Raw genomic sequence first — 26,249 nt, forward strand, 5'->3', positions numbered from 1 at the left:
ATCTGTCCTGCGAAACCATAAAAATGTGAAAGAGAAAAGAAGTTCGAGAGTAAAATATTTCCCACAATGCACTGCGCCTCTAAGGACATGCCTTAGGGAAAGTCTGGTCTGGGATCAGTCTGCTGCGGGGAGAGAGCGATCTAGAGAGAGGTGATCTAGGAGCGGTTAAAGACACTTCCACGTTGTGCAATAATGCTTCAAATAAAAATGATTGTGTGCATAGTTGAACGGATACTCTTTAATGAGTTGCTAATGTTAGCTCTTTTTGAAATATAACGTTACTAGTAAAGCTCTTGAATCTGAAAAGAAAGTGAACTGATCTGTAATCAGGCAGTTGGAAATGATTGATCCAAACAGCTGATCTGGGATCAGGTAGCGGGGATGGATCCAGTGAGAGCTGGTCTGGGATCAGGAGGAGATGGTGAGGGGAGGGTTGGGTTGGGTGTACACATTCAGCTGGTAAAAGTTTTCGTGCGCTTTTCCCTGGGCGTAATTTGGACAGCGCGCGCGGGGAGCGCTAATTAGTCGTCGAAAAATATTTGTAATGTTCAACTAAACACTGAAAACAACGAAGCGTTCGCTAAGCGCAAACTCGTTTGTTTTGTGTTGATGTTTACTGACTGTAGCCATGATGACTCGAAACTAGCTATCGGGCTACGCTCCGAAATGGTCTCGGTTCTGCGTGTCAGTGTGAATCTCGATCCGGATTTCAGGATGAAACCGAAGTCTAATCGGGCCAGAATCGATTCGGATTAACGATGCTCTCCAGAAAGAAGAGTAAAAACGAAGCGTCCAAGCCAGCCGAAGTTCAGGGCAAATATGTGAAGAAAGAAACTTCCCCGCTTCTGAGAAGTGAGTAACTTTTAGGTCAATATGCTTAAAAAAAAACTCAAATTAATAAATAAATCTGCATTTTTATGTTATGTGATCATTCGGTGCATGTTGCGCTATGGAACTTTTGAAAATTAAAGCTGATTTTAAGTATCTATGTTTCATTATACATTAATTAAGGCTTTTAAATACAAGTCCAGCTTTATGACTTACAGTATGTAGTAAAGTCACATAGCCTACTATCAGCAAAATAGACGTCTACCTTTTGCATCAATCAAAAGATGTGTGCCATCTGCTCATTAATATTGTAAGTAGAAGTAGAACTTTTTTATGTTTTTTTTTCCCCCACTATTATCTTTTAATTTTGCATAGGGCTAGTTCTTTAACTCTAAGTATTATGGCGTAATTGGGTAAACAGTAACTCAAGGGACACACAAAAACTTTCAGTATTAACAGTCCAAATTAGCCACAAGTGTGTTTTGCATAGTATAGTCAGAGACTTTGTATTGGTGGGGGGGAAATTAGAAATCCAAATATTTTCACTCTTATTTTTGTAAGAAAAAAAAGTGCTGCTCTGGGGACATGGGAAAATAATTGTAGTCCAGGAAAATTATTTAAATATGTAAAATGTTTTTTTCAATAATCTCATTAGAACTATAAGTAGTTTGACTTTAACATTATAAATTCCATAACTTGCATTGGGGACTTAAAAGGCAAAGTAATCTAGAAATGATCAGTTTCAAGATATCTTCCAATCGGCTGTAGTCTATCTGTGCACATCTGGAGCAACTTAAATTTGTATCACTTTAGCACTTTTTGTATTCTGTAAAATGTTTTTTTTCTCAGATTTAATGCCCTCGTTTATCCGGCATCCCACATTTCTCCGGCGTGAGCCCCCATTAGTGGAGCCAGTTCCGGCGGGGGTGTCTGGTGCAGGTCCGTATTCCTCTGGTTCTGTTGGGGACGTTAGCGGCCCCAAGAGTTTCCTGCGCAACGCACCTCCACGGACCCCCCTCGAAATATCCCGCAGGGAGAGTCATCGGCTTTCTGCCCCACCACACCTTCATCGCGATTACTCCCCTTCCTCGCCATCCTACATCAGCGATGCGGCTTCGGTGGCGGAGAATGGAGATGGCGGCCCGTATTACTATCCTCCAGAGCCGTACTACAATAACCAACCCAGACGAGCCCACAGACAAGACCACTTTAATGAGAGCTACAGGTACTATGAGCACAATGAACTCAACTACCCACGAAACCTAGGACAGCCCCAGACGCCCCAGCCACATAGTCGCCCACCCCCAGGTGAGGAACATGTCATCCTTTGTGCATTCACACTCGCATGCATTATAATGGACTACTCATGAAATAACAAACATGACTGTCGCTCTTTACTATAAATACACTGCCATAAACTGTCTCTATTTATGAGAACATATTATGCTGTTGACTATATGAGACTGGGTGTGCCGCACACATCCTGAAAAGTAAGCAAAAGCATTTCGATAAACCCCGCCCTCTCCATGTAATCAAATGGGACTTACTAAAACAAGCCAAACGAAAACAATCAAATTACACTTAAAAAAAATGTAGGCAGTTTTTAATCACACTGATGTAAGCTAAAGTGTTCTTTATATAGGTTTACTTTTAGTCAGTTATTTGATGCTTTAAAACGGGGTGTGACATCATGATTGACAGCTATGATTGACAGCTTCTCTGAGTGAAGTAGTCAATGAGGCAGCAACAGCCTTTTTTGGGATTCGACTAGTTGTATTTAGCTTATTTTAGCAAGCCTTCAGTTGTATTACATTCAGCAGACATCAAAATTGGAGCAGTCAGTCTACTTAAAAATGTTGAGGCGCGTGAGCTTGCGATTGATTCTGCGAGTGTGGGCAGGACCTTGATATCGCGGCTCCACTACACACTCACTACTGTGCACACTCACTCTAGGCTACTGTCTTTATGTTGTTTCTATGTTAATTTGGAGATTAAATGTGACATTATTAAAATATAAAGATATATTAAAAACTTTAATTTGAGGTTATTAATTAATCGTGATTAATTACAGAAAAAAATGTGCAATTAAAAAAAAATTTAATCGATTGACAGCACTAATATATAAATGTAAATAAGTTTTATATACATATATATATATATATGCTAAGAATGTCAGATGACAGCTGAGCAGAAAAGTATTAGGTTGAATTAATGACAGAGTTGTAGATTAAAATTTTATAATATGCAGATGGATTATTGGTTCCTTCAAAAAGATATGCTCATGATTAGAGCTAAAGAGCTTAGTGATATAGCTAAAATTGTTTGTGGTCAGTAAGATTTTTTTAAATATTCTAAAATATATTTTACAATGTAATTTATTCCTGTGATGGCAAAGCTTTATTTTTAGCATCATTACTCCAGTCTTCAGTGTCACATGATGCTTCAGCAATCATTCTAATATGCTAATTTTATGTTCAAGAAACATTTCTTTTTATTAACAATGTGGAAAACGGTTGTGCTGTTAAATATTTTTTTGGAAACTATATATATAATAAACATCAATATTTACCTGCATATATTATTTACTGAAGCATTTTAATACAGAAAAAAGTAAGTGAACATTTCTGAATGATGCAAACAAGTCCTTAGCATAGATTCATAGAAATTAATCAAACTTACCAACTCTAACGGCATTTTGCAACTGAAGAATAAACGAGATGAGATAAAGTTTACAATGTTGCTTTGTATTACAAGAAAATTTGTCACAAATATGCATAAATAAATATTAATATTTTTTGCTTACCCACTACATTTTCTACACACACTTGTGCTCAATACACACACTTTCTCGGCTGTCACTCTGGTGCGGCATTTCTCATTGTGTGTGTGTGTGTGTGTGTGTGTGTGTGTGTGTGTGTGTGTGTGTGTGTGTGTGTGTGTGTGTGTGTGTGTGTGTGTGTGTGTGTGTGTGTGTTTGTTTGTGTGTGTGTTCGTTGTGCTGAACTTTTCATAGTCTTCTGGGAGCTGTTGTTTTACATTTGGCCCTGCAGCTGTGACTTGTTGTTTTCTCCCCATCTCTCTTTAATTTCACTCCTCCTCTGTATTCAAATTGAAAATAAATTGAAATGCACAAAGAAACATTTACTGCATGCAGATCTGTAATACTTCACTATGCATGTGCTTTTCTAGCAATCGGCCGTGTGCCAGCAAAGTCGGTGGGTAATCTGACGACGATGAGTGGAGAGGAGATGGTTCTTCCTCCTGGCTGGACTGTTGATTGGACGATTCGAGGCCGGAAGTATTACATCGATCACAACACAAACACAACACATTGGAGCCACCCGCTGGAGAGGGAGGGGCTTCCGCCGGGCTGGGAGAGGGTGGAGTCAGCTGAGTTTGGAGTGTATTATGTTGACCACATCAACAAACGTGCCCAATACAGACACCCCTGCGCACCCAGGTGAGTGTCGAGATGTTCCAGAACATTCTGAGACTGTTTGGTGCCATTTTGTATCCAAAATACACATGCAACCTCTGCTCTCACTCCTACCTCAGTGTTCCACGTTATGACCAGCCCCCTCCCCCGCCGGTTAGCTACCAGCCCCGCCCACCAGAGCGCAACCAGCCCGTACTGGTGCCAGCAAACCCGTATCACACAGCCGAGATCCCAGACTGGCTGCAGGTGTATGCCAGAGCCCCACTAAAGTAAGTTTCACAGTCATAGTCACAGACAGCCAAACCCTGAGGTGCAGAAATCTAACAGCAAACAGAAAACTCTCACATACACTCCAATCTGCATCACAGATTGGCCACATTGGTGTACAGCCTCGTTGGTTGTAATGGGAGTGCTTTCATTTTGAAGTGTCATGTCACACTGTATGTGTCCAGTGTAGGCATGATGTTTACGGTTGCTGAGCAACATTGCCACTTGTTCAAAGCCATTGAAAAACAGAGTTGCAACACTCCACTAACTTCCATAGGAATTGAGGAATGCGGAAGTAACTTGTGTCGTGGTGGAGAAACCAATAGTTCCAAACACTGAATAGTTCCAGCAATGAACCCCATTCATTTCAGTGTTTCTCAAGCACACTTGCTGGTAAGTTGATGAAATGACTGCATGTTTTGACATCGTAATGCGAATTAAGGCCGATTCACACCGACAGACGGCAACAGACATTTAGCCGGGTTTTGACCTATCCGGAATCTAGCCAATAGTGGTATTTTATGTTGCGTGTTATTATCGTTATATAATATACCTTATTGAGAACAGCGCCATGACAGGTATGAAAGCGAGGCTGTGGGGGATAAACACTTATTGTGTTTTCAATTTCATCCGCTGTAAAAAGCTGTATAAACCTCCTAGATCACTTAGAATTTTCCACAACTCATGTTGTCTTGAGTTTTTTGTCTACTGAAATTTATTGGAAAGATATTTTTGCAGTGTTTCATCTGCAGAACATCCCAAAAACACATTAAATAACTGTACTTGGGTTCTTGGGTTTGCTTACATTCATTAATATTCACTTGTTGTGCATGCTTATGTGAAATAACAACGTATGCTTATAAAATAACATTAGGATGTGAGTAATTAACCTTTTTAAATTTAGATTAAAAAAACTAGTGTTTGATAATGTCTATATATATATATATATATATAACCATGGCATTACATATTAATATTACTTTTCCGGACACATTTATAGATGCCTCTATTTTGCCTCTGCATTGGAATTTTAAAACCTTACTCTATTTTAACCTTAAATACTACAGTAATTATAATTTAGTACATTTTGTTAATTGATAAAAAGTTACACTTGAGATGTTCAGTCACTTTTGATCGCCAAGGAGTATGAGTGTGACCAAAGTAAGGAATACGGGTTCAACTTGAGAAAAACATATTAATGTTGTCTCTTTATCACTCCCCAAATGCTACTGTAAATGTAATCAGCGTAGTAATTAATGCACATTATGCGTTAATATTTACCAGAAATTGCTGCAAATATACTGAAGCTGCTGTCTATCCTGCTTAAACCCATTCAGACAGAAGTAGTTTGGGACTACCAAGAGCTCCATGAACCACGTGGCGCTGACAACTCTTGTTTTTCAATGGCTCTGAACTTTATAATAGAATTCAACTGATGTGCAGTCACAGGTGTGCACCTATCAGCTATTGTACATTTTTTAGAGGACTTCAAACATGACTCTTCTAGAGTTTTTTTCAGTTTGATTCTCATATTAAATTAAAATGTTACAGATTGCACATTTTTATTTTAGTATTTTCTATATACTATTATAGTATTAATTAATATTTTGAATTGGCATTTATTTTGAATTTCAGTTTTTAATTTTTTATTTCTATTCAGCTCAGGACTAAAACAATTTCATCCAATCATTGCAGTCATTCCAAATGCAATGATACAATGTCCTACCTGCTTGTCAAGTCAACATATATATTTCCATACCTCCTCGCTCCCTGCTCACGCAGACATCACGTCATCAGCACGTTCCGTATTGTGGACAGACAGTCACCGACTTTTACAGTTCCTCCTGAACCAAAACAACAAGCTTATGCTGTGTTCATAAGCCATATCATAACCATAATTATGAGATGGCAACCCGTCATGTCCTAGCCGGAGCTGTTCACGTCCTCAGACTCTGATTTAGACGTTTCTATGTCAACAACACTATCAATGCCGAAATGAATCTGCATTAGTCAGGTGGTACAACTAAGAGCTCTGTAAGTTAAGTTCTTTGAGACATGAGGTAATTTAACGCTGTCTTTTGTCTCGTGACGCTTTGCAGACTCTGCTGCGCGTGTTCATGTGTTTTGAAGGAGGCGTGGCTTAAGAGAAGCTCTTTAGAGACTCTCATGCTTTCAAAGCTAGCTTGCTGTTGCTAGCCTCTCCAAAATTGCATACCCTACCTTTATGCAGCCAAAGTGTATCTTGAAAGCTTGTTTGATTTTAAAAGATGAAAATCCTTCTAAAACCAACCAAGAGACCACTAGGTTTGGAGACCTGCAACCCAGTTTAGGCTAGATTAAGATGTTTTTTCAGCAGTGACATCAGCCAGCCAGAAGAATTTTTTTATTGAAGAGAGCCAGAAAGTTTTTTTATTTGCTGCTTCCTGGAAGCCACCAGAGGCTGTAAACATGTCGTGAGGATGGAGTCTTGTTAAGGCCCTTGTCATTAACCTTCAGTCATATCAGTGTGTTTGTGTTTGTCTCAGGTATGACCACATCCTGAAGTGGGAACTCTTCCAGTTAATGGATCTGGACACATATCAGGGGATGTTGAAGCTGCTTTTCATGAAAGAGCTGGAGTGCATCGTTAAATCCTATGAAGCATATCGACAAGCGCTGCTCACCGAACTTGACACACGCAAACAGCGGCAGCAGTGGTATGCCCAACAGCCAGCCAAAAACTTCCCTCCGAACATGTGACTCGTATGAGACACGCCAGCGTTATCAGTGCCTTAGCTGCTGATGCAGACATTTACTTCCTCAAACAGCTCCAAATATAAACGCCCAAAGAGAGATGCCACACAAAGCATGTTGGAAACTTTACACTATTACGCCTATAATATAGATTATAAGCCATTATACGGCTGTGTTTTATGAGTCTGTGCTTTGGTTTTGACTGTGTGTTGTGAATGTGTTTGCGCATGTCAGGACTCGCTCCTTCTTTATGGCATTGTCTGTATGGACAATCATAACTATCAGTTTTCAATGTTTTATCAGACTCAATGGTAGTTTTGCTTTTTGGATGAATCTCATAAAAAATACATCCAGTTCACATTTTACCCCAAAATTTAAAAGAAAAAAAATGGAATTTATAGTTTGTTAAGAAAATGAAGCTTGTTTTAGGATTAATAACATCAGCATGAATTAACGGTTTAACTATTAAATTATAAACAATAAAAATCACAGGTTTTTGCATTACAGTAATGAGAGATCTTCATGGTGCTTCATTTTCTGTAAGTAAATTATATATTCTTTCTTGTGATTTTTGGGGTGAAATATGGCTTGAACACTTCTTTGAGGTCCATCCTTTAAGATCTCGGTAGATTCCTTTAAGGAATTTGCTTCTTCTATTTAAAGATGAAACTTTCAGGCTGAATCATCACTTTGGATGAAGTGATTGTGCCTGTGGCATTTGGGTTTTTTCAAGAGGTTATTGCCTATATTTTTCAGTTATAATGATGTTTGTAAAAACTATTTTAAGCATCAACACTAAATAAACCAGGATCTTGTATTGTGCGCATGTGTGAGAGGATGTTCTTCCCAATTAAGATTATACTTTTCTCACCTCTTTTCAAAGTTATTATTTTTATTTTGATGGAAGTAGAGCAGAATAATTCATTTACTGTTTTAATCCTTTAATATATATATATATTATATAATTTTTTTCTTTTTTTAAATGAATTGAAAGCCCTTCTACATCTCTTGTGGACATCTTATGGGTAAAAACAAAGCCACTTGAAAACAAATGCAAAAATTCAACATTTTGGAAACAAAAATAGTAGCATCACAAAGGTACCTTGGGCCTCAGTTCCTTGGATTTTATCCTACATTAAGAGTGAGGAACAAATCGGGATTTATAAAGGAAAAGGCTGACGTGAAAAATATTCTAAATCGTATGCCAACGGAAGAGCATGCGTACAAGCTTTTTGTGCCTACACCAGTATTTAACATTTTCAAATGTTGTTTATTAAAATGTAAAAATAAATAGAGTATCATGTCCAGTTTGAATTAATATATGTAAATGAGCAACACATTAACTGCTTCGTGATAATTACGCAACTAAATTAATTCATAGTGCTGTACTTCTGATGAACCATAAAGGGATATTTCTGGGTGATCTGTAAACTGTAAAAAAATTATTTTCAATAATTTATAACAACTTTTTTTCTTTTGTCAAATCAACTTAATGTGATAATTAATGTGGTTCAGATAGCATAATATTTAGAGTTTCTATTTATTAAACCAATCTCCTTCATAAGTCAACTCAAATTAACTAAACATTTTAAGGAAACTAGGTAACTTTATTTTTTGAGTTAAACTAGCAATAATTTTTTACAGTGTAGATGGATTTGATACGCTTACATTTAAGATGAACTGCAGTTTATAAAAAGGAGGATGTATTTAGGATCATTTTGTGCGTATGGACAATTCATACATTTTACACATCTAAATTTTGGAAACTCGTGCGTTCACATCAAAGATCATTCTGCACACGTAAATGAGCCCTGTGATTTTATATTATTGAAACAAGCTTGGCAATTTGTCTTTTCCCATACAAGTAGGCTTTTTTAAAGGTTTGATGTCTTTGAAAATGGTTAAGATTGCCCTAAATGTGATGGGATGGAAGATCACTGCATCACGTTATTTGACCCATGATAATGACTACAGCTTGTGTTTTTAAACATGTAGTACTTTATTCCCTTATAAATAGCACTGAACTCAACGTACGACATCCATTACAAAATAAGAACAGACTCCTTTCATGTGAGTGTCAGAGAGAGAAACAGTATTTACAGTGAGAAGATGGTAAAATGGTGATTCAGAACTAATACCGTGATTTTCGACTGCAGGCGCAAATGGTAAAGTCAGACTGAATCTTTTAAAACTCTTTTCAGTCTGATTCTCGTCGTCGTCTAACTGTGGGCCTGAGCTGTAGGTGGAGGATGTTGCAGTGGTGGGTGATAGTGACGATATGTTCCTGTTGTAGCAGTAAAGCATCGAACAGTCCCGTGCCTCTTTCTCTCTCTGACTGTACGCTCCACTGTCACTGTCCACAGTGCATCTGCGTGAAACTGTGTGGGTTCAGTTTTGTTTCTTGTCCTGCTCAGGCGGTTGACCAGTCTGGTGTCCAGGGAAGGCGTGGTTATACAACTGCCTGTGGTTTGCTGCTACACTGTACAGCTTATACAGAGCCTGAGCGAGAAGGACAGGAAGATACAACATGTTAATGTCTCTTTCTGTTTCTATGATGTTTTGGGATTGTGATTGTAAGTAGACAGATAAGTGTGTGTACAGTTACCTCATTTGTGCTTCCCTGAAACAAAGAGATGAGGAAAGCAGTTAACAAACTTTGGTTTAAAATAAAAATGTGACCTGATTTTATACAGATAAATCAATGAAATGAAGACAGAATATGAAAATGAAAAAAAAATTTGTTTTAAAATGTGTGCGTGTGTATATATAAGTATTATATATAATATTATATTTTATTATATACATTACCATACAAAAATGTGTGATCAATAAGATTTTTTTAAAGAAATCAATACTTTTATTCAGCAAGGATGGATTGAAATTGATTTAAAAAAGCGACAGTAAATACATTTTTTTTACTTTCTATTCTATTCTTAATCAAAGAATTCTGAAAAAGGTTTCACAATTTCAAAAAATAATAAGCAACTGTTTTCAACATTAATAATAATCAGAAATGTTTCTTAGGCACCATCTCAGCATATTAGAATGGTTTCTGAAGGATCATGTGACACTGTCGTAATGATGCTGAAAATTCAGCTTTTCATCATAGGTATAAATTACATTTTAAAATATATTCAAATAGAAAACAGTTGTTTTAAATAGTAATCATATTTCATAATATCACAGTTTATGCTGTATTTTTGTTCAAATAAATACAGCCTTGGTGAACATAAGAGATATGTGAAAAAAATCTTACTGGCCCAAAACTGAATGGTATACATTCAATATTTATATAGATAAACTATATCTAAATACATAAAACTTTATTAGGGTTCAATTATACAGTACAATTTTAAACTGCATGCATGGTATATTGGTATTGTTGCCCGTATATTTTTTTTTATTGATCATTATCAGTCTATATGCATATTTGTTTTAGTTAAATATTTATTTCCTCTTAAAGTTTGTGTTGTACCTGATCCCACAGCGCTCCGGCCACCTGGTCAATGACTGCGCCCAGTTCTCTGTATTCTCCTGAGTAGCGGATGTACGCCCATGTGCACAGAGTGATGAGCGCGAAGCCCAGCACCATGTTGCAGACGCTTGCGACGACGTCCACGCCCACGAACCCCGTGATCCCTGCGGCCACGTACATCACGAAGATCACCACGAACAGCGTCGCGGGTGTGCGTGCCGCGTGGAAGATGTTCTTGGAGTCGTTGTGTTTGATGTACTGCACGAACGACTCGTCAATCTCCGTCTCCAGCTGCAGAAGGTACCGCCGGCTGAACTCCTCCCCGCCCATTTTCTTCACACTGCGAAACAACGCCAGTGACTCCTCGCGGATGTCCAAGTGACGGGCCTGGAGCTCGCTTGGGGCGAGGAAAGGCCGATCTCCTCCGCTCACCTGGGGGCGTAAAACGCATGATGAAGATGAGTCGCACTGATATCATATGACAAGAAGAAACCAGCTGTCAATATCACACTTACCACCTCCATCTTCCTGTTGTACAGATCTTTAGCTGCAGCCACTGCAGCCAGATTATTGGCTTCTGCTGTGGCCTGTGCACACAAACACAGCCTAACACTGTCATACTGTAGGTCGGATGATAATAGCTCTCGGGTGAACTCACTGCATGCAAGGCTTTGGAAGGGGAATGTTCGTGCTGAAGGTTAAGAGGTTGTACCTGTAACATGGATTTTGGATGTGGCAGCTCCTCTCCCTGGTAAATCTTGATATATGCCTGAAATCATAAACTGCAGTTCAGTTCACTCTAAGAATTCCAAAAGCATAAACTGCATACAAATTATATATATGATATATTGGTGCCTTATTGGCTATAGTTTTTTTTTTTTAATTTACTGTTATCCTTCGATATTGGGTATTTAATCTAACAATCATAATGTAATCTTTAGCAAATTTTAAAATGAATATCCATTTTATACTGAATGTTGTGATGACTAAATTCACTTGTAGCATTTGAAGAATTAATTGTAGTTTTTATTTTTTATTTATTAAGACAAAATAGTATAATATTATGTATTATATAGAGACCACCAGTTAGGGGTACAAAAACAGTACAAATTTGAATAAGTATTGCAATTTAAAATAACTTTTCTATTTCATTATATTTTAAAATGTAATTTATTCCTGGGATCAAAGCTGATTTTTCAGCATCAGTGTCACATGATCCTTCACAAATCATTCTAATATGCTGATTTGCTGCTCAAGAAACACTTCTCATTTTAATCAATCTTTAAAAACGGTTGTGCTGCTTGATATATTATTGTAGAAACTGATACATTCTTTCAGGATTCTTTGATAAATAGAACATTTTTTTTATAAAATATTTTTTGTAACAATGTAAAAGTCTGTAATATCCCGTTTTATCAATTTAATGCATTTCTATGGAATACGTCTAAAAAAAACTTTTTAAATATCCTGACTGACCCCAAAATTTGAAGGTACTGTACATATATTTAATATATATAAATAGAATTTTAATATTGGCCACTGTGTAAGAACAGGAATTTAGCACTATCTGACTTTTAACATCGTTGAATGCTTAATGAATAATGTCAGCTGGTTAATTTCTATATCATTACTACTAGTAGTGATTGCACAGCTATCAAAACGATCACCTTGAAGTACTCCAGGAGTCCACGACAGGTGATTTTGCTTCCATTTATCTCTTTCACGTCCAGGTTTTTGGGGCGTAGTAACCATGGAACAAGCACTTTGAGATTATTGGTAAATTCTTGATCGATCTCTGAAACACAGGATTGGAAATAGGTGTTTTTGAACACTGTTTTAGTACCTCATGACCAGTGCTGGGTATATCACTTACAAATTGTAGTCCATTTCGGAAATCAAATTACATGATAAACATTGTAGTTTGTAACGTAATCATTACACATTTTAGGTAATATAATCTGAATACTTTTTAGATTACTTGACTGTAACATATAAAGTTGACCTAGTTTATAACATTGATTTGAATAATATAATCTTGTACCATTTTGAAAAAAAATATGCAAAGAGAAAGATTTTTTTCTTTTTAATCAACAACATGGAGTGCATTCAATATTACATTACATCAGGGTTTCCCTAACTAGGGTTTGGGAAGAAGGAACTGAAGGGGGTTCATAAATTTATGACAAGTTAATAATTTGTTGAATCATAAAAAAAGTTAAAATTATAAGAAATACATAATTTGAGAGTAAAAACAATCAAAGCACTAACTAAAAAAAGTGTGGCCTCTCAATTGCCCATGTAATCATAGTCACCTGACTAGTGGCCGGTCTGTGTGTGCAATTCCATAAAACTTGAGAAAGGAAAAGATAAAATAGAAGAATTAGGGAGAATCAATGAATTCTGATTAATTTACTTAGATTTTGTGAATTTTAAGTGATCAATAAAAAGGAACTGTATTCTGATTAAAAAAATTAATATAATATAATTACAAGTATTTATTTTTTGGAATCTGATGCATGGCCCAAGTGAACGCCCATCATTTACCGCTCACTGTCACCAATAAAACGAAGTCGCTTAAATCCAGCTCCAAAAATAATTTATTTGTGTACTATATGTCTTTCTGTTTGTATAGAATTTCTTGAATAAATTCTCAATTACAGTATGCCTACAGATAACAGTTATGATATTTGTGGATTATATAAAGTGGTGTAAATCAACGTGACATGACTGGATAATGCCAAATTTCAGAGCTCGTACAAACATATCCACATCGCTATGATCAGATGCTTTCCGTACTGCTGTTTTCCACTCACATGAATTCCACTCACATGCTCTGATAATCAGTTACTACCCAGCACTGTTCATAATATAAAGATGGTGACATAGCTTACACATGATTGAGCTCAGCTACAGTAGACTTACCCCTCAATCTGCCATCAAAGTGTGGGTTTGTGGCCACCTTGAGTCCCGGGTGTGGCATGAGGAAGCAGGAGATGTTGGTGAAGCAGGAATGAATGTGTTTCCTTACGTTCTGCAGCTCCTCGTGTTGATTCTCTGAGATCTACACATAAACGCACGTTAGTGGTGGTTCTTTTGGAATTATTTCAGAATAATCATGTTAACCTTTCCATAAATATTTGCCTTTAATCTTTTCTCCAGGAATTTCATTCCTCCTTCCTGTCCGTAGGGAAACTCGTATGGAAAGCTCCAGTCCCGCACCAGAAAGATCATTGACTTGTGAAATAACACAAACCGGGTGATTAGTGACGTTTATTTCTACCAGTATCATAAAAATATAATTACAGTTTCCTCCTACGAGCATTCTGTTTCAGAATCATCATCACTAAAAGAGGCTGTCAGCCGAAGCAAATACCTGAAATGGTTTGAGGAATGTTTCTTCCATGGCCAATCTGCCGTATTCAGTGAAAAGCTACACAGGTCAACAAAAACAAAAGCACACGTTTAATTAAAAGCTTACACAAAAGTGTGTAATGTTTTTTTAAATATGGTTTTCTGTTTCAAATTACAAAAATGTCTGCTCTCGTGACTCAAATGTCCTTTTTTAGATGTTTGTTCAGTTCATTCATACCAGCGTTTTTTCTGTTTACATGCAAAAAATGATGGCTTACAAGCTTGTTTTGTTGATCTCATTTCAAGCATAGCACCCAGCAATAGGATTTCATACTTTATTGATGCATTTTTTAAAATTTACTTCAGATATATTATCTACATGTAAATGCACAGCAATTAGTACACTGTGTTTTATAGAGCTTTGTAAATACATTTTTAATTAAATGTATTACGGTCAAAAAGTCTGATTACTAATTGGTGCCAAAATGAGTCTCTCTATACCTGCAGATGCTGAAGATCATCTTCCTGAACATTCTGAGATATGTTATACACCTACACAGAAAGAAAATGACAATCCTGCTGAGTTGCATTAAGAATATGGTAAACAGGTTTCAGGTCACAGGTTTTTTAGAAGAGTGATTTGTGTAATGCTGTTTGTGTACAACCTGCATAGAGCTGATCATAGTACTGAGGGCAAATACAGTAGCTGAGTCACGGAGAGTGGATTGGCTGTCGAAGGTCCCCTGTGTGTCCATTAGCAGCACTGCCACCTACAGGCAACAGGACATAATGCATTCCTCCCATATAAACCACATACTAAAGATCCTCATAAAATGTCCTCCCATGTTTACACATATATGTTCAATTATAATTATACTCAAGTCATGACATTGAGAATTCACTACTTTTCAAAGGTGTTGGGGTCAGAAAGTTTTTCTTTTTTTTAAAGGATGCATTTAATTGATCAAGGGGGGGTTTCCCGGACAGGGTTTAATTAATCTTAATCTAGAATAGGCTACTTAATCATGGGTGTTAAATATGGCTTTCTAAAACAGATTAAGTACAGATTACGAACACCTGGAGTCCTAAACTAAGATTAATTTAAGACCAAATGTGCTAATCTGATTTAGCACAACTGAGGTTGCCTATAAAACATGGAATGAATCACGCAATCTTAAAATGTAGTCCTGAGTTGAATCCGAAACCGTCCCCTATACCCTCAAATAGGGTGTTATTTGAGGGGACAGCCATTTGTAGTGGTGTCTGAAACCATAGTGGACGTTATTGAGTGCACTACAATCCCACATTGAAACGCAATACAGTGTACAGTCTAAGTACAGTAAGCTCAACAGCTGTCCGAATTCGCTCACTCCTTCAAGTGAACAGTATTAGTGACTAACGTAGGGAATAGTGAATTAGGGTTAGGGGGGCAATTTCAGATTCAGCCCCTGGAGTAGCTCTAGTCTTCTTCCAGGAAATCAGTTCATTAAACTCTGGACTAGATAAAGTCTAGGTCTATTTAAAACATGACTGAGAAAGCAGATTTCTTTTAATCTGGGTTTAAAGGCCTTTTTAGTCAAGGACTAGGCTTGAGCTCCCTCTGGGAAACCGCTACTAAAAGTGACAGTAAAGACATTTATAATCTTATAAAAGATTTCTATTTTTTTTTTTTGTGAACTTTCTGTTTATGAAAGAATCCTGAAAACTGTCTCACGGTTTCTGCAAAAATATTAAGCTGCACAACTGTTTTCAACACTGATATTAATAATAAATGATTCTTGAGCAGCAAATCAGCATATTAGAAAGATTTCTGAAGGATCATGTGACACTGAAGACTGGAGTAACGATGCTGAAAATTCAGCTCTGATCACAGGAATCGATTACATTTTAAAATATATTCAAATTAACAACAGTTATTTTAAACTGCAATAATATTTCTAAATTATTACTGTTTTTACTGATCAAATAAATGCAGCCTTGGTGAGCATAAGAGACTCAAAAAACATGAGAAAATCTTACCGACCCCAAAAAGTCTGTGCGGCAGTTTGTAGGTAGGTGTTTTAGGTAGGTTAAAAGGAGTCTTACCTTGCTGCCATCTGGTTTATCCACCAAGAAGACCTCACTCCAGATCTGAATCCCAGTGGTCTCCCGCTCTGACCCTCCTCTCCATGAGAATCCGGTCAGTGGATCCTCAGGGTCACCCAGCCACTGATCACTAGCCTAAACACACACACACGGCATTTGAGATTAGTCTGAGAGCATGTTTTTACACTTTAAAGATGAGTTATAGGCGATCTGACCTGGCTGTACATGTAACGCAGCATGAAGTCCATGAGGAAGGATTTGCCCTTGCGAAAGGCTCCTGCCACGGAGATGGCCACCACCTCTCTGTCTCTGAGCTCTTCAGCCAGCAGGATCTTACTGAGCGCCACCTCGTCCAGCTCAAACGAGTGGTCATCCTTCACCACCAACACCTGCACTGGACGGGCCCGTCCGTCTGTCTCCTCCTCCTCTGAGCTCCAGTCATACACGTTCTTATCCCCTAAAGACCCTGAACACAGACACATTTAAATGTTACTCCTGCAACTGCAATGACTGTCATAGTGATAACCATAGACACAATATCATCCAGCGTTGTGAGCAAACCCCAGCTGATAGAGACGCCATGTACTGTTAATGATCTTAAAGCTGCTGCTAGTAAACGCTTTGCTCTCTATAGTTCATAACGTTTTGTTGCACCGATGACGCAACTATGATGATGAATTTCAATATCAGATAAAGAAAAAAAGTGACATAGATGATGATGATGATGATGATGATGATGATAGATTAGATGATGGGAGCATTAGATTGCATTTTGTTCCGTGTTATTTTAATGTTACTTATATATATATTTATTTTTATTATTATATGTTTATTTGTCATTTTTATTAGTTTTTTAATTACTATTTAGGTTTAATTCATTTTTATTTCCGTTTTAGTTTTTATTTATTAAGTCATTTTAGTGCTTCAAATTAGGCTTATTTCAGTTAGCTACAAAGGAAACCTTTCTAATTCACGCTCATTTCAAGTTTTTCATCTAATATCTATATTTTTGTGTGTATGTGAGAGGACAACATTAATGAATTAAGTGAATTAACAAAGCATTAATGCCATGTTATGCTTAAAATAATCATCTGTTTGAAACCAAATTAGGCCTAAATTCAAATCAGAGATGAGTGTTCACAGCACAAATGTTACGGGAAAAATGGAGTAACGGTTTAGTAAAGCTTAATGCAGCTGACAATCCTAATGGAGGTTTACTGATGATCTTGACCTCTGTCATCAAGGCCAATGTGATATGGTTCATTATTAGTTTAGAAGTCCATCTCTTTCACTTCTCAGACTTCCTGATGTACAAACAACTGTTAATGTGTTTTTAAGCATCATATAGGTATGTGAACCAGTAAAACACCGGGTTGCTCTGGGGGATTTGCCTGTCTGATTGATGCATTAGTTAAGCATTTCTTAAATGGAATTGAACATTAATGGACATTGACAGGGGAATGACAACATGTCTGACAACATATTTTCAACCAGAGCTAAAAGGATCGTAGTGGGTCAGATTCAAATGATAAGGATGTGATAAGTCTGTTCACAACATTACATTTACACGTTTGCCATTTGGTTGGTCCCAAAATTACCCCAATACTGTGTCCCGACACTGTACATTATTTACATTCAAATTGCCTTAGAGCCCTCTCTCTCTCATTCTCTCTCTCTCTCTCTCTCGCATTATTTCTTTCTCTCTCGCTCTCTATCTTTTCATATTCACCTGGTCAGGCCTGTATGGAGCAGTAAGCATTACACGGCAACCGTATACATTATATAAACCTGGATCTCCATACAGGCCTGTATACAGAGCTTATGCTTATATGGGTCACTAGCTTCACTTCACACACAGTCTGAGTCAAAGCACTTCTGATTTTAACCACTGCAATGAAGAAAAACTATGACGCGTGATCTAATAAATTCACAAGGATGAATTCCAGAAATAAAGCATATTATTGACCGGAATGTGTAGGAAATAAAGAGATTGGTGCATTCCCAAACGACCAAGAATTTGCGTTCCCATTGACATAGAACTGCAAATGACACACTGCTTTTAAATATAGATTGTAGGCTACAGCAGTAGCTGTCAACACAAACACACACACACGAACAGATACAGGGCGGAACAGGGCTGTGGTCCGGACCAAATCAGCTGATTTGGACAGGGAGGAATATCAATGTTTTGTCTGTGTATATTTATGTGTGTTCTTTACTATATAGACAGAGTAACGTTATCTATGTAACAGCATTCTCATAATTTACAGAATCACACAATAACCCGTCTCATAGGGTGTCTCGCGTCTATGGTTTATTGTATTATGGACTCACCCCAGCTGTCTCTGTCCTTTTTGTCTCGTGCCATGTCGCACTAGGTGTTTTGTTCAGTATTCGGGTCGGGTCTTGTAGGTTCGGTTCTAAACAGCGATAATGAGACGAATGCGATGCTGGAAATCAGCTGCGAGTGATGGAGGCTCATTCTCATCTGAACCCAATATGCAGCGCACCATTTGACCGCCCAGTGGCGCTGTAAGTACGGTCAGTGGTGAAATAATAACTTAACTGTAAAGGGTGGGGCTTAGGCTCTGGCTCTGTCTCTAATTGGTCAGGTACAGTTGGTCTAAACAACATTTCTCATATTTGTATTGCATTATTTAAATCGCCTGTTTGTGTTGTTCTCATTTTCATTATTTACGATTAAGTTATTATCCAGAACACTGCTGAAGTCAATCGCGTGGTTCCGTTTTACTTTTCACAGCGCTTGTGTCAGACATCACTAGAATAATAGATTTAAACAACATGTGCTTTTTACGCATACAAACGTCTCTAAAACAACAACTGAGATTTTTTTTTAATGTGGCAGTGGCTTAATGAAAAATTCGGCTAACTGCGTCGTTAAGCGCCAGGCATGATTGTGTCAGGCAATGTTTTCTGTTGAGGAGTGGGTTTTATTAATTTGTTTGCTTTTCTATTTATTTAATACTCTATTATTTTTTTATTTTTTTTTATTTACCCACTGTACCTGTGAATTTGCAAATAACTCTAGGTTACCCAAAAGCTTATTATGCTTTTGGGACAAAAGGTCTATTATAAAAGATAATAATTAGAAATAGTAACATTCGTAAACTTCGTCATATGTGTGGCTCTGGCTCAATATATCCGTCAGATGGCGCTAGGCGAACACTGTAGAAAATAAAATAAAATTAAATAAAATTAAATAAAAGAGAAGAGAGACGAGAAGAAAGGGCCATATCGTCTTTTACTGAGTTTTGTCAAGTTCAGTTTTATGCACTATAATACATAAGCAATAGACAGTTAAAACTATTCAACACAAGATGATTATATATGAAAATATAAGCTGTACACATCTTACATATAAGGACACTAAAATAAATAACACAAGTTATATATCCTTTTCCCACTATTATTTATTTTGCAGTATAACTGACAGTAGACTAGCTGTCACTGTCAGTACAGTACCATTATTTCTAGTACAAAAAATGCACACTGAAACAGAGTGAGTTAAAGTGAAATAAATATCGTGTGCTTAACATTGTGCTTGCTTTTATAAACTATGTTTGTTTTTTGAGTGTGTATCCGTGTGTCTGAGCGTGATTTTGAGTGTGCGCACTGTGTGTGTGTGTGTGTGTGTGTGTGTGTGTGTGTGTGTGTGTGTGTGTGTGTGTGTGTTTGAGAGAGAGAGAGAGAGAGAGAGAGAGAGAGAGAGAGAGAAGGGTCTGATCTGGCTTCAGTTGAAGTTTGCGCTTCTCTCTGTTCCTGTCTGGATGTTTTTTTCGACGCAAAATGAACTTCGTCATTTAGGAAAACCTCTATATCTGCATGAGTTCAGAAGACAAATATTAATCGCACAAATGGTAAAGTTTAAATCAAAGTTTCTGAATGTAAGTGATTTATTTTGTGTTGTAGTTTGACGATGTTTCTAGCATTAGCATTAGCTTCGGCTGAACTTTACTGTCACTCAGAGCAAACGGCAGTTAAAAACACTCATTAGCTAAATGCCTATAAGTGTAGCCTATATCTGTAAAATCTGGATTATGCTTTTGATTTGAATGTGTATATGTGTCTTTATTAAATTAAGTTTAAAGCTGAAGTGATGTCAGATTAGTTAGCAGAAGTTAGCCGAGTTAGCTTCATACACGGACATTCAGACAAAAAAATTTAATTATTAAACTTTAAATAAGTTAAACTCTCTACCTTACTATGAGGGGGATACTTTTAATAACAACGAACCTGTTTTGACAGTTTAGAACTCCTGACATAATTTTGAAACGCATCTAAATAACTGCAAATAAAGCTTAAAATATCCTGTATTATAACGTTATATACAAATTAAAACTTTTAAATTAAATAAACATCTGCACCAACTACACTATTAAAAGTAGGTTTAATAGTAGTTTGCTAATAGTTCTGTTTTTTGGAAAAGTCCTTATAAAACGATTATTTTATTATTCTTTTCCACATTATTGCTTCTGCATTTTCACAGAGTATTATCTATGTATCTATCTATCTGTTTGTTTGTTTGTCTGTCTATCTATGTAGCTGTCTATCTGTTTGTTTAAGCTTAGGTGTGCTGCTGGTATTAATGACATGATGTTCTGGTGTGTGTTATTTTTCAGGGGGATGTGGACTGCAGGTCTGTTGTGAAACTGAATCTGGGTCATTAAAGTAGTAAATCCTCCAGTCCGACAGGATGGATCTGCTGGGACGGTCCGGAGGGGAGATTCAGCGCAGAAACCCGCAGAACGACTTTGAGCTGATCCAGAGAGTTGGCAGCGGAACCTATGGAGACGTGTATAAGGTACTGGATTCATGAGACAGCTATCTTATAAAGAATGGGAATCTACATCATGTCGTGTTACATTCTGTGTGGCGGTTGCCGTATTTTTGGCACACAATCAGGAGCACAGAATGTCAACAAACACAAATCGGCAGAGAAAAAAAATTTGTTTTTATATCAATACTTCTTGAGAACTGTTGCTTACAATCGCTTAAAATAAAACAGACTAACATTTTAATATCTAACAAATTTAATCCCTCCCTACGATCAGACAACACACAGGACCTAATTCATTTCTCTTTTGCAGATTATTGCTTTGATAGCTCTCACCACCAACCATGTCAAATGTTGTACTGCCATTCCATCCTAGTTATACTCTGTAACTCTCTGATGTCAGTATTTTCATTCAGTCTTGTTAACTAAGAGATGCACTTATAAAACTGCTAAAATAATAACTACAATATGGTCAGTTCTCAAATGGTGGATCATGTGTATCATCGTTATATATTGTCATATCGGGCTAAACCTGCTCAATGTTAAAGCATTAACTAAGCCATTATAGACAGAACAGTATGACTTTCTGTAAAACTGCTTTGAAACAATGTGCATTGGGGAAAGCGCCATACAAATAAATGACTTGATTTGAATAAATATGATACATCTATAAATATAAATTATAAAGCCACATTTTGTTTAAGTTGTTTACTTCACTGAGTTTCACTTTCATGCTGGAAAGCTGAAAAATCACACCTTTTCCATGTTGGCCAGTGGCCATGAGAACGGCTGTGGAAGTCAAGTTCCCATTCTCAGTATTCGCTGTAGACAGTGATATGGGAACCTGATTAAATGTATATATATATATATATATGTGTGTGTGTGTGTGTGTATGTGTATTTAGTTGTTATTTGCCTTCGGTTTTAGCCAGTTAAAAATTTTTTAATAATACTTGTGGTTGTAATATTTCCGTGTTGGCTCTGGAGTCCAGCCTTAGGCCCTTTTTAGGCTATCATTTGCATATGCTATGAAGCAGTAGCAAGATAATATCATTAAGAGAAAATAATAATGTATTTATGCATTTAGTTAATATTGTTATTTTTGAGCTGATTGGGAAGCCACAAACTCTTAAAGTGTGGCAAAGCCGCAGTCATGAAATGTTGAAATGCATCATCATGCCACACGTGGAAGGTGAAGGTCAGTATCCTGCATAGATTTAAAGTTCTGAATGTTAAGAGACTCGTTCATTACCTTGCGTTATCCTGCCATGGGTTCATTTACTGCCTTTCCAAATCCCTCAAGAGAAAAAATGCCATATAAGGTCAGAAAATGTCCCAGTAGCACTAACCCAATAAGCTTCTGACTAAATTAGTGATGTGTGGGTTGCTTGTTTCCTACAAAAGAGCGGTTTGTTTTGAACTTTGGGTAGTGTTAATATGTAAATGGCCTTAGCGAACACTCCTCTGCTGTTTCTTTAAAAGATAAAAACAAACAAAAATATAAAAAACCATTAGGAAATTAAATAGGTGATGAATTTAGTGGCAAGCATCTCTATTATTATTATTTTTATTGCTCATAACGGAGTAACAGATTTGAACAAATTAATAATCCTTATTATTGAACTTTACCATACCATATAACTTTTCCAGCACCGTGTGTGCTATAGTCATGTATGATACCTTAAATCGTGCAGTATGTAGAGATGATGTGTGCTATTGCTTTTCTAAGCAACCATACATATGATTTTTCACATGGTTTATGACCCAGGCCACCAAGAACACTTTAGCAACTGCATTGCAACACCCTGCCACTCTTCAGAAAAAGTAAAAATCTAGTTCTTGGTTCATTCTGGCTATAAGCTGAATTCATTTTTGGGACTTGTGTTCATAAGTTTTTACAGAAAATGTACAGTAGTAGAAATAAGTATGAGAAATGGAAAAGGCATTTGGGATCTTTTGAGTTTGAACTCTAAATTATACTCAGGAGGTTAAATGATGATAAATCATACTTGATCTCATGGAAACTTTGATCAAAGATTTTTTAACTTGCATTTGGCTTGAGTCTGTGTGCAACATGAGTGTTTAATTTGTTTATTTGGAGACTAAACACACTCATTGTCCCCCAGGAATTTGGATGTAGCCAGCGGTCTGGAAGTGCTTGAAAATCTGGTGAATTGTTGTAGTTTCCATTCATTCAGCAGAGTGCAGGAGTGTGCGTGTGTCTGCGTATTACATTTACTGTTATTGATTGCTGAGCACACTTCCTGGCTGGGTGTGTGGCTGCTGGTTATGTGATCTGAGGGTCTAGCATTGATCCGACCGACTACATTAGGGACTTTTTATATGGTCTACAAATAGGGTCTATGGCCTTTTTTTCTCGTGAGGGATTTGACAGGGAAGTAAAATGTTAGTTATTCTTTTAAAACAGCAGAGACATAATTTTGACCAAACAGACAATTTTACTAAAATTGATAGAATGCCGTAAATAAATAATAAAATACAGTTTAAAATCACCAAGACATTTTTCCACACTATTTTTAAAAACAACTTGACTTAAAAAAAAAAATCTTGTACACCAATATTGTTAATTTGAATAGTATTTTAAATTGTTGAAGTTTTATGAATTCATCTGATTAGACATGCTTTTTTAATGAAAATTTAATCAAACCTCTACGACAGAAAACTAAGAAAAGAAAAGAAAAAAAATTTAAGAAAAAAAACCTGATTTCATAGAACACTATATATATATATATATATATATATATATATATAAGTACATTATTTTCACAGCAGTATGTTGTGTACTAGAATATGTTTTCATGCTTGATTTTTCAAAAAACACATTATTTTCCACATATTTTACATTATTACAGCTCCTCTCTCTCCAGTATGGTTGAACGTGTCGTTTTCGATGAAGCCCCTTTTTCCAAAATATGAAATGTGCTGTGATTGATTAGCTGGCCCAGTGTTTTGTGATTGGCAGCGCTTAGCGTGTGTTCGGGAAATGTCACACCCCCTTCATAACCACGAGTTCTACTAAGGTGTAAATATTAACGATGGCTTAAATGTCAAACCATTTCGAGCCTGGTTCAGACCCTGACAGTGTTAAACAAACAAGAGGATTGTGCTGAACAGATTTCACAAGACGTTTCACAGTGGTATGTTTTTTTTTTGTAATTTTCTTATAGAGGCGATGTTATCCACCGTTTAAATATATTTGTCGGAAAACTATGGCAATACAAACAGTAATCGATTACAAAATCATGGTTAATTTTCCTATAGGGCGGTGAACAGTCTTACAAAAGCAAGTACTTACAAAAGTTAAAGTAAACACTACATCAATACTGTAATGTTAGTTAGCAGGCTAGCGGATAGAAAACAGAAAACTACAAATAATAAGACATAATTACAAGTTGTGATCGGAATGGCTATGTCTTTCGGGAGAAGCCTACATACTTACAGAGCTTACAGAGTAGGCCTATACATACTGGTTTAGAGCTATGGATGCCGTTATCTGGCCTGCTTAGTAATAAAAATGTTATAAGAGTTATCTGGTTCAGATAACTGTTTTGAAGCCGCCATGTTGCTACTGTGTTTTACAGTACAGTAAGATAGTGTAAAGCATTCACATACCGTTTCCATTTTACTTAGTTGTGTGTAGTTATCGATGAATGGTATAGACAAGAATTGGTGGTACATGTGGCCTGATCCTCAGTGAGACAAACACACATGTAACTTCCTTCCAAACACTTGTTTTTCTCTCTCAGATGTGGACATGTCTTGTTGTCTCACACATACCTACACAAAATCATACTTGTTTATTGTACCCATTTATCTTGCTCAGTCCTAAGATAAACACTTTTTATGCACTGTTAAATGACACCTGCAGATTATAAGACTGTGATAGGAAATCTGTATATGTCTGGGAATTTTGGAAATTGTGTTTTCTGGAGAAGGCATGGAAATGCATACAATTCTAAAATGTTATCGTGTTTTGTGAGTTCCCTCTATCTCTATAAAACTGTTTTTTTAAGTCCATATCTTGTTATCATAAAACATTTGTGGAAAAGGTATGGGAACACACAAAAAGTGTGGGAATTCTAAAGTTAGTTGTTTAAAAAACAGGTAACAAATGGATGACCATCAAGTCTCTTTTCTGTGTATGCTCATGTGTTTCGATGGCTGTCGACCTACTTCCATTTGGAAACGATGAGGCGGTTTCCACCAGAGACACGGCTCTCACTTACACATGCACATTCCAGTGTTTATTTGAATCGGAAACTATTCTCGCTCTTTCAATCATTCTGCCCTCCTTGTGTTTGTATTCTGCAGGCTCGAAACATCTCCACTGGAGAACTTGCAGCAGTGAAGATCATCAAACTTGAGCCCGGTGAGTATGAAGCCATTCTGTTGTGCTCAAGGAGGTGTGGTGTGAAGTCTGCGGTGAAGCTCACATGACACATCCTGTTTTGTTCTTACCAGAGCAGCATGAAAGAACAAATTAATGATCGTTTAGACTGATGTACATGAATGTACATGAATGTTGGTGGATGTTGTACGATATGCATTTTTCAAATATTACCATACCGGTGCGTAGCTGAAACATTTGCTGCATCTATTCAATGGCCACGAAGAGCCCTATGTAGTGTATTGAGATGGGATCTCGACCTCTATTAATTGCATACACTTCTTAAATAACACAATAAATAACTCACACATTTAACTGGCAAATACCATGTACAGCCCTATGAATTCCACAATGCAGGAAACGTGAACGGAATCACAGAATCCATAAGAATGTAAATCGGCATTAAACAAAAGTAGTAGTAAAATAAGTCTATAATAATATATAAGAAATGGTTTAATAGGTTATGACATTTTTTGTTAGGATGCGTTCTGTGTTCTCGCGTCCTGAGTTTGTTCTTTCAAGGTAGCTTGGCAAGACTGGTCACCATGAGAAAGCAAGTCTGTTCTTTGTGTTCTTGGAATTGAGAAGTCTTTGTGTGGTCACAGTTACCTCTGAGTTTCATACTTACGAGTTGACTGAACTTACTCCAGACCGTAGTTTTGTAACATGCATACCTTTAGTAGGCAAGGTGTGGGTTAATCAATTGAGAGTTCAGGGGGCATGATCACCTTGCTTTCTGGAATACACCCCAAATCTGCTCTGAGAGTCACATCACAATCATTTCACCATTTAATTTGATAAAACTATCGTCATATCATATACACAGCATTACACACAGAAACTCAAAGGTCTTCACGACAACCTGTCAAAAG

General features: G+C 36.9%; 3 protein-coding genes across 6 annotated transcripts in view; 2 read left to right on the forward strand and 1 right to left on the reverse strand.

The window, feature by feature from the left end:
• The first annotated feature begins 94 nt into the window (after positions 1 to 94).
• Positions 95 to 8,086, forward strand: sav1 (salvador family WW domain containing protein 1). Its single transcript, XM_077236486.1, has 5 exons — positions 95 to 852; positions 1,678 to 2,136; positions 4,018 to 4,288; positions 4,384 to 4,533; positions 7,057 to 8,086. Exons 1-5 carry the CDS (start codon positions 759 to 761, stop codon positions 7,268 to 7,270), a joined length of 1,188 nt encoding a protein of 395 aa, XP_077092601.1. The 5' UTR covers positions 95 to 758; the 3' UTR covers positions 7,271 to 8,086.
• A 1,162-nt stretch (positions 8,087 to 9,248) lies between these two features.
• atl1 (atlastin GTPase 1) lies at positions 9,249 to 18,683 on the reverse strand. The gene is made up of 14 exons (XM_077236487.1): positions 18,510 to 18,683; positions 16,391 to 16,641; positions 16,176 to 16,310; positions 14,756 to 14,860; positions 14,592 to 14,642; positions 14,113 to 14,169; positions 13,881 to 13,973; positions 13,662 to 13,800; positions 12,407 to 12,534; positions 11,452 to 11,508; positions 11,255 to 11,326; positions 10,740 to 11,171; positions 9,870 to 9,884; positions 9,249 to 9,763 (listed from the first exon to the last, which is right to left on the reverse strand). The coding sequence occupies exons 1-14, from the start codon at positions 18,541 to 18,543 to the stop codon at positions 9,653 to 9,655; spliced, it is 1,680 nt and encodes a 559-aa protein (XP_077092602.1). The 5' UTR covers positions 18,544 to 18,683; the 3' UTR covers positions 9,249 to 9,652.
• A 1,056-nt stretch (positions 18,684 to 19,739) lies between these two features.
• Positions 19,740 to 26,249, forward strand: part of map4k5 (mitogen-activated protein kinase kinase kinase kinase 5) — a 38,506-nt gene continuing 31,996 nt past the window's right edge. The window contains exons 1-3 of one of the 4 annotated variants that reach the window (XM_077236488.1): positions 19,740 to 20,053; positions 20,816 to 20,997; positions 25,302 to 25,359. In XM_077236488.1, coding sequence (XP_077092603.1) covers positions 20,890 to 20,997; positions 25,302 to 25,359 — 166 coding nt within the window. In that variant the 5' untranslated portion in view covers positions 19,740 to 20,053; positions 20,816 to 20,889. Of the gene's footprint in view, positions 20,081 to 20,815; positions 20,998 to 25,301; positions 25,360 to 26,249 lie in introns of all 4 variants that reach the window. The other 3 variants (XM_077236490.1, XM_077236489.1, XM_077236491.1) reach the window with 3 other exon arrangements.

This window comes from Siphateles boraxobius, unplaced genomic scaffold, assembly GCF_051911475.1.
Source record: "Siphateles boraxobius isolate OS27281-9 unplaced genomic scaffold, OSU_SipBor_1 20, whole genome shotgun sequence".
In the NCBI taxonomy this organism is placed as follows: domain Eukaryota; kingdom Metazoa; phylum Chordata; class Actinopteri; order Cypriniformes; family Leuciscidae; genus Siphateles; species Siphateles boraxobius.